This window comes from Oncorhynchus masou, chromosome 4 (assembly GCF_036934945.1).
Source record: "Oncorhynchus masou masou isolate Uvic2021 chromosome 4, UVic_Omas_1.1, whole genome shotgun sequence".
NCBI classification, from domain to species: Eukaryota; Metazoa; Chordata; class Actinopteri; order Salmoniformes; family Salmonidae; genus Oncorhynchus; species Oncorhynchus masou.
This window is the reverse complement of record NC_088215.1, coordinates 10,339,077-10,359,193: the sequence shown is the minus strand read 5'-3', so window position 1 is coordinate 10,359,193 and position 20,117 is coordinate 10,339,077. Positions and strand designations below refer to the sequence as shown.

At 42.0% G+C, this 20,117-nt stretch overlaps 2 protein-coding genes and 1 pseudogene across 2 annotated transcripts; 2 read left to right on the top strand and 1 right to left on the bottom strand.

Moving 5' to 3' along the window:
* The first annotated feature begins 51 nt into the window (after positions 1–51).
* LOC135523644 (actin, alpha skeletal muscle 2-like) lies at positions 52–4,017 on the top strand. Its single transcript, XM_064950456.1, has 7 exons — positions 52–159; positions 1,875–2,014; positions 2,150–2,474; positions 2,590–2,751; positions 2,883–3,074; positions 3,175–3,356; positions 3,493–4,017. The coding sequence occupies exons 2-7, from the start codon at positions 1,886–1,888 to the stop codon at positions 3,634–3,636; spliced, it is 1,134 nt and encodes a 377-aa protein (XP_064806528.1). The 5' UTR covers positions 52–159; positions 1,875–1,885; the 3' UTR covers positions 3,637–4,017.
* A 986-nt stretch (positions 4,018–5,003) lies between these two features.
* On the top strand, positions 5,004–8,863 carry LOC135523634 (centriole, cilia and spindle-associated protein-like). Its single transcript, XM_064950444.1, has 4 exons — positions 5,004–5,159; positions 5,922–6,328; positions 6,812–7,173; positions 7,740–8,863. The coding sequence occupies exons 2-4, from the start codon at positions 5,965–5,967 to the stop codon at positions 7,917–7,919; spliced, it is 906 nt and encodes a 301-aa protein (XP_064806516.1). The 5' UTR covers positions 5,004–5,159; positions 5,922–5,964; the 3' UTR covers positions 7,920–8,863.
* Positions 8,864–17,169: 8,306 nt separating this feature from the next.
* Positions 17,170–19,043, bottom strand: LOC135520595 (rho-related GTP-binding protein RhoU-like; annotated as a pseudogene).
* Positions 19,044–20,117: the final 1,074 nt, after the last annotated feature.

The window sequence follows — 20,117 nt, the reverse complement described above, 5'->3', positions numbered from 1 at the left end:
AATTCCTGTGGAATAGATGGGCATTCCTAATGGTTGTCAGGAGACGAAAAAAGGTGGATGGCGTCGGGTATATAAGGTTGACGGCGGTTGCTGTCAGTCCTTAGCTGGAACCAGCAGTGGTAAAGTTCTGTAACTGAGCTTCTTCTAAAAGAAAACCAGGTAAGAGAACGGGCCCGTGGAATATTAGACCACGCTGCTGCACGAGGAGGTCAATACGAGGAGTGCATTTTTTTCTCTCTCTGGGACATTACATCATGGACTCTGGATAAGGAATTAAACAAATCAAAGATAATCTACACAGTATTGCGACAGTCCGTGAAATTTGGCAGCCAATCACCGACGCAGTTGAACTTTTAGCCTACTTTCGTAAACTAAACAGATTTCACCTGGCTGTCAAATTATTATTATAATAATAGAAGAATTGGATGAAAATGAATTTGATTTGATACATTAGTTTAACTGCATAATGTAGGCTAATGCGTGCATGTAAAAAAGCATGTTGATTTAATTGATAAATGATAATTGGTCTTTGAGATAAAATGATTTCAAATTACATTGTGGTAGTTCATTTGATATATTAAGATAATGTCAGACAAAATATTGAATTGGTCTACTGGATATTGGAAAACCTGTTATGTCAGCAGAGAGCGAGAGAAAGAAAGAGATCCACAACTCTGTATTGAATCAAAAGTTCCTGGAACGACTGCATAACATGCTTATAGGCTACCCTATATGATAGGTTACCCAATGTGTGTATTGATTGTTGATCTATTTAACCAGATGATCGACAGGTTTATAGTACCTTACCTGAAATCCTTATTAATAGAAAACGTTTTCGTAATGTAAAATGACTCCATGGAACGATTTTTGAAACGTTTGTGGTCATTGTGTAATGTGCAGTCTAACGTTATCATGATCACTTTGGTAAAATTACCGAGACCACCGTGTCAGACTACCGTGTCATATTTAAGCAATAAGACCTGAGGTGGTGTGGTATATGGCCAATATACCACGGCTAAGGGCTGTTCTTATGAAATATGCAACGTGGAGTGCCTGGACACAGCCCTTAGCTGTGGTATATCGGCTATATACCACACACCCCTGAGGTGCCTTATTGCTGTTATAAACTGGTTACCAACGTTACCAAAGTTATTTCTGTCATACTCGTGAACACAACTCTTTAGAGTGCGATAGAAATAGTATACAAGCAGTTTTACTATGACTTCTGCAGTGCATGACCATGGGGTAGTGAAATAATTAGGCAGAATAAAGCTTAAATATTGGGGAATACAATATTTTGGGGGAATACAATAATAATTTAGTTGAAAAGAAATGATAATTGATGGAGTACTGTAGTGCATCTAATGCAGGGGTGTCAATCTCATTCCATGGAGGGTCTAGTGTCGGCAGGTTTTTTTTTCTTCTCATTTTAATTAAGACCTAGACAACAAGTTGAGTGGAGTTATTTACTAATTAGTGACCTTGATTTATCAATCGAGTACAAGGAAGGATTTAAAACCAGCAGGCACTCGGCCCTCCGTAGAATGAGTTTGGCACCTGTAATCTAAGGGTTAAGAACATACATTGTGCACCCCACTTTGGAACCACTTGTGTAGGCAACCTAATATATCTGATGGCATTCTTGGTCAACTCTCAGTGTAATGTGATTCTTTCTGTGTGAACATTTGTTACGAGTGGATAATCTTCAGTGGGCATCCATGATGCACCAGCAACACATCCGAAAGTATCGTTTTTACGCACAGAATGCCGTTTTTACGCACAGAATGTAGGTGCGTAATGTCAGTGAGAGATCTTGCAGTAAGGAGGCTACTTACAGTATGATAAACGTGTGTTCCTTCTGCACCTTGTCTCAGAACCCACCAAGATGTGTGACGACGACGAGACTACCGCTCTTGTGTGCGACAATGGCTCCGGACTGGTCAAGGCTGGCTTCGCCGGTGACGACGCCCCCAGGGCTGTCTTCCCCTCCATTGTCGGTCGCCCTCGTCACCAGGTACGTAAAAGCACCACTCCTAGGTATGGATAGTTATGTGAATGAAGGCACCATACCTTGTTTCACGATATAGCCTACTATGATATCCAAAGTACAAAGATATGTGTCTCAATGGGCTTGTTCTGTCTCTTCCAGGGTGTGATGGTGGGTATGGGTCAGAAGGACTCCTACGTAGGAGACGAAGCTCAGAGCAAGAGGGGTATCCTGACCCTGAAGTACCCCATCGAGCACGGTATCATCACTAACTGGGACGACATGGAGAAGATCTGGCACCACACCTTCTACAACGAGCTGCGTGTGGCCCCCGAGGAGCACCCCACCCTGCTCACTGAGGCCCCCCTGAACCCCAAGGCCAACAGAGAGAAGATGACACAGATCATGTTCGAGACCTTCAACGTTCCCGCCATGTATGTGGCCATCCAGGCTGTCCTGTCCCTGTACGCTTCCGGTCGTACCACCGGTAAGAATTTGCCCCATGCACGCCTTTTCCCCCGCACACAACCCGCTATTTGTATGTCAAGTTGTTGGTGTTTGGGTTGTCTGCTTTACTGAATTGTGGTATTTTCTGTGTTTAGGTATTGTGCTGGACTCCGGTGATGGTGTTACCCACAACGTCCCCATCTATGAGGGTTACGCTCTCCCCCACGCCATCATGCGTCTGGATCTGGCTGGTCGCGATCTGACTGACTACCTCATGAAGATCCTGACCGAGCGTGGCTACTCTTTCGTCACAACCGGTGAGCATGAACTTTGTGTTTTTGCACAGATATGCTTGTTTGGTCAATTTAAAGTATTAGAACGTTTTACGCACATAAGCGCAAGACGCACGGGGATACTTTTACGCATTAACGGAAATGTTTCATTTCAGCCGAGCGTGAGATCGTGCGTGACATTAAGGAGAAGCTTTGCTATGTCGCCCTGGACTTCGAGAATGAAATGGCCACCGCCGCCTCCTCCTCCTCCCTGGAGAAGAGCTACGAGCTTCCCGACGGTCAGGTCATCACCATCGGTAACGAGCGTTTCCGTTGCCCAGAGACCCTCTTCCAGCCTTCCTTCATTGGTGCGTATTTACCGTCAAAGGCCTATAATATAATCCAACATAAAATATCCGGCCTAAAGAGTGGTTGAATATTAATATTGATCTTTGTATACCTGCACAGGTATGGAGTCCGCTGGTATTCATGAGACTGCCTACAACAGCATCATGAAGTGCGACATTGACATCCGTAAGGACCTGTACGCCAACAATGTGCTTTCCGGCGGTACCACGATGTACCCTGGTATTGCTGACCGTATGCAGAAGGAGATCACTGCCCTGGCCCCCAGCACCATGAAGATCAAGGTAATTACAAATAAACAATACTTTTACGCACAGTAAAATAGTTAAAAGAGATGCCATTGGTCTGCATAATTGTTTCATTGTCATTGTGTTACCTATTGTACCCAGTATCTAATACTGCTTTTCTCACTTGGCATAGATCATTGCCCCACCTGAGCGTAAATACTCCGTCTGGATCGGTGGCTCCATCCTGGCTTCCCTGTCCACTTTCCAGGCTATGTGGATCACCAAGCAGGAATACGACGAGGCAGGCCCCAGCATTGTCCACCGCAAGTGCTTCTAAATGCATTGTCAACATCTCGCTCAGGATCCAAGAAACAACCGCACACCGCCTTGCGATCAAGGGACAACTTTATACAACTGTTACATTGTAACAGCGAAAGCTCAGCAAAACGGAGAGAATGATGTTAACATCACGACGTGTGAGGAAAAATACCAACATGTGAATGTAAAATGTACATAAATGTTATTTATTGACCGTCCATCATTTGGTATTTTTTGGTGAGCACAGTCTGTTTTGGGGACAGAGGGTGACCACAACGTTGTTTTCTCTGGTTACCCGATATTGGCTCAGAAGTACGTGCCATCTGTACTCGAGCCAAACATTATCAACTACTCACCACCAAGAGATCCACATAGGAAATAAAAACCATCTATTTTCAAACGTGTTTCTGTTTTGTTATTTTGAGTTGCATTACAACACAATCAACACTTAAAATAGGCCTTGGTGTGCGTTTTATGATGCGCAACTATTAAAACCCATTAGGGTAAAGATTAATTCATTTTTGGCACATAGCAACATAAATAGCCAAAACATTATGAGACACTTTCAATTTGGATGCCTTTCAATGTTTTGAAGAACAAGGGCCAATATGACTATCTGGAACTGGAAGTACAAACAATGAGCTCAAGTAGGCCAACAAGTGTTTAAGGAAATTGTTCTAAACGTCCCTGACAAGACAAACAATGTCCTGGATTTATTTAACTAGGCAAGTCAGTTAAGAACACATTCTTATTTTCAATGACGGCCTAGGAACAGTGGGGTAACTGCCTTGTTCAGAGGCAGAGCGACATATTACCGTGTCATCTCGGGGATACGCTCTAACCACTAGCCTCCCTGCCGCCCTATGGATATAAGGATATAAATCATTGAGCCAGACCTCGTTCGTAATATTAACTCTATTTTACAATACTATTATCAATGTGCCTAAAATACGAATTCTCTCTAACTATTTAACAAACATTTGCATGTAATTTATTGAACTGAGGGATTGATCTTATTTTCTGTGTTAGATTCATACTAAACAATGACATAGCATTCTTTCACTAAGGAGGTAGTCGCAGCAAACCCTTGCTCACAGCAGATATTCTTTGTCACCAAATTTGGCCATTCGACTGCAATACCAATACTGATATTGATTTTAAATCACATGAGCAGGCTAATCATTTAATATTTCACAACTGAAAAAATACATTTGAGGCTGACACCCCCCACACTTAATTTGCATTATCCATCTATACTTGTTTCTAAAAAAAAAGATGACACCTGTTGAAGCAATTACACGCCTAAGAATAAAATACATCCTAGGAAGAGAGACGCGCCAGTACCATGCTGTCTGGACATGCGCATTGCACTTGCTATAGTTTATAATGGAGAAACATATTTAATGCCAGGGTTGAGAGGGCTATATTCGGACGACGATTCAATGCCGAAATATGCGCGACAACGGGCAATTATAATGGAGGAATACTTGAAATGAAAATTATGATGTTCTGTAATTCTTCATAATGACGTCCGGGTGAGGGGTAAGCTTATAAGCACTGATAATAACCTGTTCTGGTCGTGTTTACAACCACTATGGTGCGCAGGTAGAAGCAAACGTCGACGCCACCAGCTGTGCATGTTTTCGTCACCCTATTGCCTTTAAGTATTTACATGTAATAAATTACTTTTGGTATGTGGGCTAACAATAGCATTTCTGTAGCGAAAGACCAGTGCACAGTGATTTGATAAAGACGGCCGTATTGGCGTCAGCAATGTCTGCCTCAATCAAATAGCAGGCTCGGCTGCGCCATATTTGGGCAACAGAAACAGCAGATAAACCACAAAACGGATTTCTTTCCGGGAAACAATTTAGGCCGTGGCTGGTTTATGAATGGAAATGCTCTTAATAAACTTCATAACTAGGCTACATCCGGCCTACACTATCCCCATCTATTATGTTATAGTATTCTAAGCCTAAATAACATTGTAATAACGATGCCATTGCTACACATAGACTGTATATTTATAGCGTCAGATGGGCATTATGGGGCACAGCCTATAAGATAATCATCAGATGGCATGGGTTACTGTATTCGAGGGAGGGAAACGCTGATAGGTAATTCTAGAAGGCCCAGGTGCACTGGATTGCTCTGGGCTGCTACAGGCTTCAGATCTGTGGTGGGACTGTCACCAGCAGCCTACAATGACACATTCTACACTCTTATAGAAACATAGGCCTAGTTACTGTTGCATCGTAGGGGTATGTATGTAATAAAACATCTATTTTCTCCCCTCCTCCATAGTTTGTGTGCTAATCAAAATTGGACCTAAGCAGTAACAGGAATCATGGTGACTAAGAAAATCCGTACGGAGTACATGAAGAAATTCAAAGAGCCGAAATGGGAGACGTTTTCCAAGTGCTACGAGGACTCGGTGAAGTACAGGTTGACCAGGCGGGTGATGGAGCACGCTCACAAACCTCTGTGGTTCTGGGAGGGGTGGGATACCTCGACCGGGTCAGACTCCAGCGCCAGTGGGCGGTCCACCCCCAAGGCTAGGAACAAAGTCGCGCCTTTAGACATCAAACTTCTGACACCACCAGTGAAGTCAGAATCAAGGGAGAGCCCGGAACCGAAGCCTCCTCCTGTGAATGGGGAACCAGAATTGGAGGCCAAGGAGTTTACACTCTTGGATGCACTACCACCCACAGGTATCTATCTTCTACTATTGCAAATACTTGTATACACCTGCATGTTGATCCTATTGTAATAAGGCCTGCAGAAGACAAACATGCATAAAGAAAAAAGGTCTTAACTTGTTAGGTCTATATACTGAGTGTACAGAACATTAGGAACACCTGCTCTTTCCATCACATAGATGGATCATCACCAGGTGAATCCGGGTGAACGCTAGGATCCTTTATTGATGTCACTTGTTAAATCCACTTCAATCAGTGTAGATGAAGACAGGTCAAAGAAGGATTTTAAGTCTTGAGACAATTGAGACGAGGACTGTGTATGTGTGCCATTCAGAGAGTGAATGATTTAATAAGCTTTCCGTATCGGCCTCACGGCCTTCGTCAGGGCTTTTGACAAAAGAGCAGTGATACTATCAAGAGCAGTGTGCGGGTTTCTTCTTTTTTTCTCTCAGTATAGTGTATAATAAAACTACATCACTTTCTGCTCATTCAAAGAGTCTGTAATAGAGAACGGGGGCCTAAACGAACCAGATGAGGGGACAGTTAACGGGTCAGTAGTACAACATGGTCCAGTGGCTGAAACATCAACAGATGAGGGACCAGCAGACAAGGCGTCATCAGACGAGGAGCCGGTGAAGACTGAGCCTAAGCGTCGCCACCGCCATCGTGTCCCTCGCTTAGAACCATGTCAAAGGGACTATTCCTGTGACGACATCAAGCCTGCGCCCGTCAGGAAGCCCTCCAGAGCAAAGAGCCAGCCCCCAGCCATCACCACAGAGAAGGAGAACAGACAACCTCCGCCCCGGCTCGACTGGGCAGAGAGACACGCGTCATCTGCTAGGAGGTCTACAAATCAGGTAAGAGTGTGTGTGACTGTGTGTGTGTGTGTGTGTGTGTGTGTGTGTGTGTGTGTGTGTGTGTGTGTGTGTGTGTGTGTGTGTGTGTGTGTGTGTGTGTGTGTGTGTGTGTGTGTGTGTGTGTGTGTGTGTGTGTGTGTGTGTGTGTGTGAGGCTGGGCATATACGAGGTTAGTAAAAATGCTTTGATATGCATTCCATTTGATGTTATTTCAGTACCAGGCTTGCATTTGGTTTCTTAGGCCAGGGTATAATGATCAGAAGAGGCTAGCATTAGAGGAATACTGGATGAAAGCTGTGTAGCTTATGCAATGCAGGCTCACTGTGCGTCAAACATCTATTCTGCAAATAAGATCGAGTTATGTCAGGGAAAATAAATAGGGGGGCATTTTGCGTCTTTTGGCACATCTTCATGGAAAGGATACCAGAGAAGCGTAGCTCATCATCCAACACCCCCCCCAGAAACGATCAATAATAGAAGAGTGGTATGTATTTCGGAGGTGAGCGCCGAGCGCCTATCCTATCTCATTTCCCTAACCTCCCGGGCACCCCTCTCTCTCTCCACAGAGTCGCACGTCTGACGCATGCGTCCAGACCAGACGGGAGTCAGATAAACGCTGTTGGGACGTGGACCGCAGGAGGGCACGGTCCGCCGACCTGGAGAAGATACGGCGGTCGGAGTTGGCCGTGGTAGATGACCGTTGGATGACCGAGTACATGCGTTGCTTCTCTGCCGGGTTGAGGTAGAGCACAAGGATCATGGGTATTCCTCCGCCACCGTCGACCTTTCTATTTTTAACACCATGTTTCCTTATTGAGGATTGGTCAACAGAACTAAATAATTGGATTGGTTTAGACACCAATTAGGGCCCTGAGGTTTTCCTGGCCACGTAACCTGACAAGGAAGAACTCGGGGCCCTAATCATAAGGTATGGTTGATTTGTTAAGTTGATCGCTGAGTTGACGATATGCCACTTTTCTTCCACAAGGGATGACACAATCATAGTAGAATATTGCAAGATATGTAGTTATGCTTCTAGAAATTAGACTGGTTTGTACATGTTTATGCTGCTGACTACAGAGTATGATTTATACTGTATTATTAGACATTCCAAGCATGGTGATGGTCTTTACACTTTTTGACATTCTGTGTTGCTTATGTCATTTCAGGCTATAAAATCCAAAAGTTAGATCAGGGGTATTCAACCGGGAGTACTGCAGGGGGTCCGCAATAATATATACAAAAAGCTACAGTAGAAAAGAGGAGAATATTTTTCTTTTAACTTTATTTCTCTATTCCTAATATTGAGCTAGTTACACTCATTAGAGCTAATTACACTCATTGGAGCTAATTACACTCATGGAGCTAATTACACTCATTGGAGCTAATTACACTCATTGGAGCTAATTACACTCATTGGAGCTAATTACACTCATTGGAGTATCTGACATACTGTAGGCAAAGCACCCGCTGGTAAGCTTTCTTGTCTTGGACACTCGTTTTTGTGAACACATGGCCCCAAAACATTTTTGAAGCTACCTTTCTAGCTAATAGGCTATGTTAGAATTTACACACATTTGTGGGGGGAAGCAAGTGTATAATGGGGGTACCTGGGGAAGAATTGTTTTTTATTTAACTAGGCAAGTAAGTTAAGAACAAATTGTTATTTACAATGACGGCCTACCCAGACGACGCTGGGCCAATTGTGCGCGACCCTATGGAACTCACAGTCACATCCGGACGTGACACAGCCTGGATTTGAACCAGGGACTGTAGTGACACCTCTTGCACTGAGATGCAGTGCCTTAGACTGCTGCGCCATTTGGGCGCAAGGTTGAAGACCCCTGAGCTAGATGAAAGGACCAAACAATTCTTGTTTTAGATATTTCAGTATTTTCGAACGACTAAAAGCCATAGCCAAGGGGTTGTGGCATAGAGCTGCAGAGAAAGAAACTGCTAGCGGGCTAATATCCTGCATTAGCTTTATTGTATTATGTTGCAAATTTCTATCTAAATCTAGAATGCATTCCAGAGGATTGATTTATTCATATTTCCATTAAAGCTCTTATCAGTAGTACCATGGATATTGTTGTAAAGAAAGATACCGTTAGACATTGTATGACATAGATATTGCGCTCACACCTGTATGTTTTTTTACTCGTTACATCTTGGCTAGCCTGGTACGAACCATCCTGATCTCGCGAGCTCACATTCTGTTTTGCTAACAAGGATACAGAATGTGAGCTCGCGAGATCAGGATGGTTCGTACGGGGCTACATCTTGGCAGCTTCGCCCACTATATATTTTACAATCACAAATACTCACCGCCTCACGTATTGTAGTAGACAGGCTGAAATTGCATTGTAACGTGGTAAAGAAATGCCCTTATGTGCTACATTACCAAATACGCTTTTTAGAGTGTGTCACTCACCATCACCATTGTCTTTGACTGGTTTTCATAGATTTACTTATTTGATTGGTTATTCATACTGAATTGTGATGTCAGTACCAAGTTCTGTATTTGTAATTTAAATGGAGGGCTATTTTGACAAAAATGAAGTGTTGTATTTGAAATCTTCATTCTTGTGGGTTGTGAATAATGCTCAGTTTACATACTTTTCCTATTTTTTTTACAGTGCTTATTGATAGTGCTATTCACTCAGAATGTTTTTACGTATAATGTACACTTTTACATTTCACTTTCACCAAGTCTTAGTTTAGGAATGGTTCCTTGAGAGAACGTTGGAATGACGTTTCCAGAACGTCTCCCCGGGAACCTTGTAGGACACCAGCAGTTTTTTGGAGTGTTGAAATGGGTGTGGCTTTAATTGATTTATGCGTGTACAATCTGATGAGACTTCCCTCGTGTCTGCCAGAGGGGAGTTTTTAGTGTGTGTGATTGGCTGTGGTTGTATGGGCAGAGAGAGAGCTCACTGAAGATTATACTGACATTATCTTACGGTCATCTTTATTCAGAGTGGTCAAAGATCCATTGGTGATCATGTGACACTTCCCTCCTATGTCATCATAGGAGGGAAAACAACCCGAGTCATTCTTTACTTGAACATTGCATTATTTATTAGAAGTTATAGGATTTAATGTCAGGTTATGACCAAGTCATGGAAACTGAAGAGCTGGCTGCTTATATCACAGACAGGTTTGACTAGTGTTTGTGTATTAATTGTCCTCTACAACATTCCTTTATGAATATGTTCATTCCAAGAACCGTCTCTCAGGAAGGAATAAGAGACACTAATGATTTGTCTATAGTCTTACTGTAACTACAATGTGAGGAAATGTGATGTACTGTTTCGGGGGTTTGGAACACACTGATTCAAAACTAAATTGATTGTTTTATATAGGATATTAATTGTTTGAGCTCTCTGAACAAAGCTTTGAGTTATTTTTATGTGTGGATTTGATTTGCACAAGATATCATTTGACCAAAAGTGATACATGTATCATACAATAGTATATATAACCATGTTTGTGTTTTATTTCAACAAATGTTTACATTTCTGATCACTGTATTTGTATTTGTAAACATGCACAATGATATATATTTTCATCCACTTTGAAACATTGCTGTGAATTAAAATCATATTTGAATATTTGAGGAGTTGTTTGCTTTTTTTAATGTTTATTTTGGAATTTGAATTAACAACAACACTGTGATGTATTTTTGCATGACCCCTATGACCCATAAGGTCTCCATTTGATCAATTAATACCAGTGATATTAAACATGATTGGTTTTAATTAGATTTCACTCCTAATTTAGGGTATTTCAACCTATAGCCCTTTCTACACTGCTGCTCTGAGGTCTGTCTGATGTCACTGTCCTGCATTGGCACCAGGGTTAAGAGTAGAGTACAGTAATCTATGGATAGTATCCTGCTACTATGGATAATCTATGGATAGTATCCTGCTACTATGGATACTCTATGGATAGTATCCTGCTACTATGGATAATCTATGGATAGTATCCTGCTACTATGGATAATCTATGGATAGTATCCTGCTACTATGGATACTCTATGGATAGTATCCTGCTACTATGGATAATCTATGGATAGTATCCTGCTACTATGGATAATCTATGGATAGTATCCTGCTACTATGGATAGTATCCTGCTACTATGGATAATCTATGGATAGTATCCTGCTACTATGGATACTCTATGGATAGTATCCTGCTACTATGGATACTCTATGGATAGTATCCTGCTACTATGGATAATCTATGGATAGTATCCTGTATCCTGCTACTATGGATACTCTATGGATAGTATCCTGCTACTATGGATACTCTATGGATAGTATCCTGCTACTATGGATACTCTATGGATAGTATCCTGCTACTATGGATACTCTATGGATAGTATCCTGCTACTATGGATACTCTATGGATAGTATCCTGCTACTATGGATACTCTATGGATAGTATCCTGCTACTATGGATACTCTATGGATAGTATCCTGCTACTATGGATACTCTATGGATAGTATCCTGCTACTATGGATAATCTATGGATAGTATCCTGCTACTATGGATACTCTATGGATAGTATCCTGCTACTATGGATAATCTATGGATAGTATCCTGCTACTATGGATAATCTATGGATAGTATCCTGCTACTATGGATACTCTATGGATAGTATCCTGCTACTATGGATAATCTATGGATAGTATCCTGCTACTATGGATACTCTATGGATAGTATCCTGCTACTATGGATAATCTATGGATAGTATCCTGCTACTATGGATACTCTATGGATAGTATCCTGCTACTATGGATAATCTATGGATAGTATCCTGCTACTATGGATAATCTATGGATAGTATCCTGCTACTATGGATAATCTATGGATAGTATCCTGCTACTATGGATAATCTATGGATAGTATCCTGCTACTATGGATAATCTATGGATAGTATCCTGCTACTATGGATAATCTATGGATAGTATCCTGCTACTATGGATACTCTATGGATAGTATCCTGCTACTATGGATAATCTATGGATAGTATCCTGCTACTATGGATACTCTATGGATAGTATCCTGCTACTATGGATACTCTATGGATAGTATCCTGCTACTATGGATAATCTATGGATAGTATCCTGCTACTATGGATAATCTATGGATAGTATCCTGCTACTATGGATAATCTATGGATAGTATCCTGCTACTATGGATAATCTATGGATAGTATCCTGCTACTATGGATAATCTATGGATAGTATCCTGCTACTATGGATACTCTATGGATAGTATCCTGCTACTATGGATACTCTATGGATAGTATCCTGCTACTATGGATACTCTATGGATAGTATCCTGCTACTATGGATACTCTATGGATAGTATCCTGCTACTATGGATAATCTATGGATAGTATCCTGCTACTATGGATAATCTATGGATAGTATCCTGCTACTATGGATACTCTATGGATAGTATCCTGCTACTATGGATACTCTATGGATAGTATCCTGCTACTATGGATAATCTATGGATAGTATCCTGCTACTATGGATAATCTATGGATAGTATCCTGCTACTATGGATAATCTATGGATAGTATCCTGCTACTATGGATAATCTATGGATAGTATCCTGCTACTATGGATACTCTATGGATAGTATCCTGCTACTATGGATAATCTATGGATAGTATCCTGCTACTATGGATACTCTATGGATAGTATCCTGCTACTATGGATACTCTATGGATAGTATCCTGCTACTATGGATACTCTATGGATAGTATCCTGCTACTATGGATATCTATGGATAGTATCCTGCTACTATGGATAATCTATGGATAGTATCCTGCTACTATGGATAATCTATGGATAGTATCCTGCTACTATGGATACTCTATGGATAGTATCCTGCTACTATGGATACTCTATGGATAGTATCCTGCTACTATGGATACTCTATGGATAGTATCCTGCTACTATGGATAATCTATGGATAGTATCCTGCTACTATGGATAATCTATGGATAGTATCCTGCTACTATGGATAATCTATGGATAGTATCCTGCTACTATGGATACTCTATGGATAGTATCCTGCTACTATGGATACTCTATGGATAGTATCCTGCTACTATGGATAATCTATGGATAGTATCCTGCTACTATGGATAATCTATGGATAGTATCCTGCTACTATGGATAATCTATGGATAGTATCCTGCTGCTATGGATAATCTATGGATAGTATCCTGCTACTATGGATAATCTATGGATAGTATCCTGCTACTATGGATAATCTATGGATAGTATCCTGCTACTATGGATAATCTATGGATAGTATCCTGCTACTATGGATACTCTATGGATAGTATCCTGCTACTATGGATACTCTATGGATAGTATCCTGCTACTATGGATACTCTATGGATAGTATCCTGCTACTATGGATAATCTATGGATAGTATCCTGCTACTATGGATAATCTATGGATAGTATCCTGCTACTATGGATAATCTATGGATAGTATCCTGCTACTATGGATAATCTATGGATAGTATCCTGCTACTATGGATAATCTATGGATAGTATCCTGCTACTATGGATAATCTATGGATAGTATCCTGCTACTATGGATAATCTATGGATTGTCCCACCAACCTCCATCATTGTGAGAAATATATAAGTACTTGTTTTAGGCAAAACAAGCACTCCAATTTACTACCATATTGATTCGTAAGTGAGGTATTGTGATACTCTGAGACACTCCATTATGTCACGTTTCTCTTTTAGTTAAATTACTTCTTGTTCGGGAAGGTCAGCTGCGCTCTATGGTAACGGAAAGGTTCAGTGAAACGTTAGAATCACATACCAGATCATGTTCTCCCTCTAGAATACTTCTGACATTATCGCCCTCTATGACCCATGTGTCCCAGTGTAAGATACGGAGTACTGTATGATCCCAGTGAGGTGACCACCACAGAGCGTACAAAGCATTTGTATTAAGTCCTCAGCCTGACACAATGACAGACTAGACAGGACCTTTCAGATGTTATGTATGATGAGTGAATTCCAGGTACATAATATTTCATAAGGTTCAGACAAAGGGCCTCTTAGAATGCAGATCTCCTGACAAAGGGTTTAGCACTGGCTATAAATACCAACCTGTCACATACCCACCTCCGACAGCTGATGGAGAGAGACAGTGTGTGTGTGTGTGTGTGTGTGTGTGTGTGTGTGTGTGTGTGTGTGTGTGTGTGTGTGTGTGTGTGTGTGTGTGTGTGTGTGTGTGTGTGTGTGTGTGTGTGTGTGTGTGTGTGTGTGTGTGTGTGTGCTTGCACATGGGTGTTTAAAAGAGACAAACAAATTGAATTTGTGGGTTTTGGGAGAGCGCGATGGTTCTCTTTTGATTGTTTAAAAGAGACAGAAACACTTTCTTAAATCTTTATGTGTGTGTGGTTCTCTTTTTCGGTGTGTGCGTGTGTCTGAAGTCAATCAAATCGAATCCCTGTTAACAGAGTAATACATGGATTACAAAGGAAAACTGACAGTAACAAGCAACTGCATACAACAGTGAGTCCTTCAATCAGAGCCAAAGTCTATTCAAGCACATTCTACTCGAGAATTCCACCCCCCAGACATCTTCTCACTCTATTTAAAGCCACCTGGCATTTCCAAACGCAATAGGGCCAAAATAGGTGCCTTCAGGAACACCACCAGCCGCCTGGGACTGAAGGGGGGAGGCTTTGGGTGTTAAATATAGCCGCCCAAATGTTCCTTTGCCAGCAGAGAAGGACCCCTCCCTAATTGACAGTGTCAGAAAAACGTGTTTTGGAAAAAGTGGTGGGCTTTGGGATAAGGTGTGGGGGAGTAGTGCAGCAGTATGAAAGAGCTTGAATGGTCGAAGCTGGGTAAAATAGAGGGAGAATTGCTGTGTCGGTCCATAAATGCAGTGGTTGCTCTGAGAGGAGCTGCTGAGCCACAGGAGGGCAGAACAAAGCCAGAGCTGTGGTCTTTGACTTAGGTCTTTAATGCTAGTCAGGAGATAATATGCCCAGTTGAAGAGCACAGCTAAGAGGGGGGACGGAAATAGCCCCCTTCACTAGAGCAGCCAGGTCCTCTAAAAACAGCCTGTTGCTTCTAGGCAGAGGCATTCAATAGTACATCTAGAATAATCTAAAGTCTGCTGTTTGGAGCCACTATGTATTTGTGCTACATATTTGTGCAGTAAGTTTGTTGACCTACGTTGCAGTGCAATAAATATCTATATTATACGGACCGAGTAGGCAACTGAATGATGCATTGATGTCTTGAAATTCCGATAGTATGAAGATCTGAGACACTGTGTAATGTCTTCTCTAAACTCAGGCCTTTAAACAGAATAACGAGATCTCTGTAAACAAATAAGATATGTGAGGTGATAGAGATGCACTTGACCTTAGTCAACTTGAGGCATTGTGGAGCATGAACTGCAGCTCAGCATTTGTAACGCTTTAGGGACCTCTAGTGGCAGCGAATGTCGACCACGACAATAGAAGATGGCAGGGATTTCTCTCCACAAACTCCCTCAATATTGAATAGTGTTTATATTATGGACATATACAATTTTCTTAGTAGAAAATGTTCACGTAGAAATCAAAGAATATTTGATATATTTGGAACAGAGTACACATTGGAACAGACAACGAATGGATGAGTGAATAGGAATTTGAAGCTGCCAGCTGTCCCTGCCAAATGCCTCACAGGTTAGCCACACCGGCATGTCAACTTTCTCAAGCTGTTCAATTCTTGGTGACAGGATTAAGTGAGTTCACGCCCCTGTCCTCTCCTGCCCCATTAAGTCAATAGGGACAGCACCACAATAAAACACCAAGAGCACTACAGAATATAGGAGGCATTAATTATGAAATATATTGCAAATAAACATGTAATATATAACAACAAAAAGAAGATAGCAATCACTAGGGCCAGACAAAAGCAGTGTTCTTATCATTAACTTTATATCAGTAATCAGTAAAAGCGTTCATGTTTTCTATCAATATCAGGATTTATTTTAAATCATTTAAATTCTTTATGTGCTTCAGAAATATCTCCACTTGCAGATAGCATTTGACAACTAACAATAATAAATAACATCTCTCACTTCTTTGAAATGCATCTCTACTGATATGAACCCCGTCCCCCAGTGATCTCTGTTCTCTTTATGGTGAAGCTCCAGCAGCAGGTTGACAGGGTCTGAGTCTTGCTTCGTCTTCCTAAGCAGACGGTCATGGTTGACATCAGAGCAGGGCTACGGTGTGATGGATTCAGGCGACTGGGTCAGCCACCATATGCCCAGCTAATCCAATCCAGGTGGTCCTGTCTCGTCCTATTACAAAGCTGTGTACGGCCTCCACCGGAGAACCAATACGATTCATCACCACGACAGACCTGACCAGGGATCAGGGGGGAAAGTTATACTAACTGATCTGCAAATTAGAGTCAATCTGACTGGGAAACTACAGTATCCTTTGCTGTGTTTGGTTGGGATGTCCAGCAATGTCAACAACTGATACAAGAACCGTGCTTTGGACTACTTGAACTTGAAAGAGCAGTCATAGTACATGATCTGATATAGGTTAGTAAATAACATTGAGAGACTTTGTCAAAATGGCAGACAAAGTAAGTTTATGGTTTGGCGTTAGAGTTTCTACTGGCTAGTTTTTCGTAATCCTCCACAACATTCTCCAATGGTGACCTTTGACCCTTGATGGGGGTTACACAGAATAACACAGAGATCATTGTGAAGTCAGTCATTTCATTAGTAGTCTCCCCAGCTATTGGATTTGCTAACTCAAATCCAATCACTTAATTCAGACTTGTTGTGCCCTCGTCAAGGCCTTTGAACACAAAACCTTGTCCTACCCGTAGTTATCATAAGGTATCACTGACGCTGAAACTCATTCATTATCTTGCCAGCAATGATAATTATTTTTAGTGCTTCTCCTTTTTAGATATTAAATAATTCCATGAGTCTTTGGATAATACATTTACATTTTTTCCAACATACTATTGATCCAGGTCTGTTTTCCTGAGTGCTATTATATATGGAGTGAAAAAAACTAAAGACTAAACACAAGCTTAGAAAAATGTCAAATCCTAAACACCTGCATGGGGGTTCAGTCAAACTCTCCTCCCACACACTCTCCTGCCACAACAACACAGCTCAGCTTCTTCCACCAAGTCTCAGAGAGACTCTTAATCTTATCCGGGGTCTTCTTCCTCAGGCTCTGCCTCTGCTGGACCTGCTGAACGTTCTCCACCAGCTGGATGCTGGCCAAGATGGCCTGGTCAAACACATCCTTCAGGTTCTTCTGGGTCAGACCCGAGCACTCTACGAAGGACACGGCCCCGATATCCTGCGCCAGCCGCTGGGCCTCCTCGGTGCCCACGGGCCGCTCCTGATTCCTGGCCAGCTGGACCAGCACCTGGACATCTTCCCTCAGGTCCAGATGGGTCCCCACCAGGACCATGGGCGCCCCGTGGCGGTCGGTAGCGTTGCGGAAGGAGGAGGGGCGCACCACGCTGTAGCAGAGTAGGAAAACATCGGCATTTTGGTAGCATAGAGGGTGGATCCGGTCCAGCTCGTGCTATAGGAGACAGGAAGGCAAAAGTTTCAAGTTGAGGATGGGTCAGAGATACCCATCCTAGGCTACCCTGCCGCCCCACACCTATCCAATCCTTTCAGATCTACAAAGGTGCCTATTAAGGAGCAGGGGAAGAGTTGCATTTGGAATTGGGCATGAGTTAGGAAGAGAAAGGTCTATGAGAGTCGTCCAAAAGGGGGCGATAAAGCACAGAGAGACAGAGAGAACGTAAGAAGGTATAGATTCTGGGGGCACGGGCAGGAACCTCCCACAGGGGGCGATATAAATCTGAGGCTCAAGGGCGAGGCAACGACTATGAGAGATATTCTGCCAGGGGGTGATAACTACTGACTCAGGATCAGAGAGGGGAGGGAGTGCAGAGGAATCCCTATAGGGGGCAACCAAGACACGGGGTAGAATGTGGAGGCAACCTATGTTGGGATAAGTGAAGCTGTGGAATCTAAACAAACTACTGACCACTGATAGAGAACGGCTTACATTATTAATAGTGTCCTCCTCCATCCCCCATTTCTATCATTTTGAGCAGAACATGAGAAGAAAGAATAATGTGTTAGCTCTACCACTACAATAGAATATCCTGGTTAACGTGTCTATAGGTTACTAACACTCATTTAGTGTTGGATTCAAAAACAAAACTTTGACTCACCTGGCCAGCCATATCACAGAGTTGCAGTCTCACGGGTTTTCCGTCCACCACAACCATAGCTGAGAAGAAGAAGAGTGTACACAGATGTTATTAATGGTGACAGCATTAAGACACCTGTTCAATGTCTACCTGTCATAGCACTATGCATCAGGGAGGTTTACTTTGCACCATCAAACGATATCAAATTGTAACCCATTATTGATTCAGAGAGATCTAAAATAATACACACACACACACACAAAAGCCACAAACAAAAACAAGAAAACATTTATAAAATGCAACATTTGGGCAAATTAATTCATGAGTAAAACCTGTAACAAATACGGCCAAATTAACAATAAATCACGTTTTCGTGTTTCTCTCACAACTTCCCTGCAAAGTTGTCGAAAGCTGTTGGAATGTATTCTGTCGGATAACCATTTGTGGTGTAGCTGACGATAAGACTTCCCCACAGCTCCATCTCCGACAAGGACGCAGTTCACCTTGCGCTCAGGTACGGAGACCGACCACCGCCGTGGTGGTACGGATGGAGACGGATCCGAGATCCGACGTGGGTTTCTGCACTCCTATATCTTGTGGAAGCATTGTGCCGTTGAATAACTGGCCTAATTCACGAGGAATAACGCTTCAATAAAGCCAGAGCCGTCTGGATCTCTGCACCTTGAAATCCCATATGTTAATTCACTCCCCAACGTGTATCGAACCAGCACGCACCTCAATGTCCGTTTCTGTCAGTAAGTCATAGAAATTTAGAGAAATAACCATTTGGGTAAGCTACAGCTGAACTCGTGTAGCATACTGTAAACGCAAGACTGCCTTTAAATTTCTCCACGCCCCATGGTCTCTTGATTGGCATCCTCCGCATTTTGGTGTGTTAATAGTTGTAAGAGGCTTACTGCGCGCCACATGAGGTGCGGTGTGTGTCCCAGAGCTTTCAAAGTGAAACAAACTAAGATTATTTGAAACTCTGATCCCATGTAGTAAATAATGTGATCCACTTGGTCATTTACACAAGTAAATATGGTGAATATGGTGACCAATGTAGGTCTACACATTTTTGTTTATCTAATTTTTAAGGATATGGTCTTCTGAATATTAATATGTTTTCTTTTTTTCGTTCAATTTTAGCAACAACATAAGAAGAATGTGTAGCCCGTCAAACCAAACAAGTTTTTAAAAATATTTATCTCTAACAAAGTTGCATTATCCTTCCATGAAGTAAATGAGGACTCCCACATCCGTTTTAACCACAACACAGTCATAACGCAACATAGTGCCCTCTTGGTAGACATTAGGCCTAGCAGAATGGCAGGGCTGTTGAATCATGACTGGAGTATTAGCTGTAGAGTTGATAGAAAATGTTGATTTCTATCACTAGACTATTTATATGCTATTTAAAGTTGAACACATTTCTTAATGAACAGAACTTTGCATGTAGAGCCACAGCAGAAGTGAGTGGGAGTGAGAGTGTGCACAGAGCAGCAGTGAGGAGTGAGACCAAGTGGGAGTACAGGGAATGATATACTGCTTTACAAAATCCTGTAAGGTAAGAACTATAGTAGGTAGAAAATCTATTTTCATATTATTATATTACAGTTGTAGAGGAAGCCCTTGTTATTCATTTCCACAATATACATGTATATGGTGACAGGCATCTCA

What these genes read in the sequence shown, in the direction of transcription:
- LOC135523644 (XM_064950456.1), top strand. Translation starts at nt 1,886, where the DNA reads ATGTGTGACGACGACGAGACTACCGCTCTTGTGTGCGACAATGGCTCC. An exon ending in CGCTTCCGGTCGTACCACCG is followed by an intron (nt 2,475 to 2,589) that starts GTAAGAATTTGC and finishes TTCTGTGTTTAG; the next exon opens with GTATTGTGCTGGACTCCGGT. An exon ending in CTACTCTTTCGTCACAACCG is followed by an intron (nt 2,752 to 2,882) that starts GTGAGCATGAAC and finishes GTTTCATTTCAG; the next exon opens with CCGAGCGTGAGATCGTGCGT.
- LOC135523634 (XM_064950444.1), top strand. Translation starts at nt 5,965, where the DNA reads ATGGTGACTAAGAAAATCCGTACGGAGTACATGAAGAAATTCAAAGAG. An exon ending in GGATGCACTACCACCCACAG is followed by an intron (nt 6,329 to 6,811) that starts GTATCTATCTTC and finishes GCTCATTCAAAG; the next exon opens with AGTCTGTAATAGAGAACGGG. An exon ending in CTAGGAGGTCTACAAATCAG is followed by an intron (nt 7,174 to 7,739) that starts GTAAGAGTGTGT and finishes CTCTCTCCACAG; the next exon opens with AGTCGCACGTCTGACGCATG.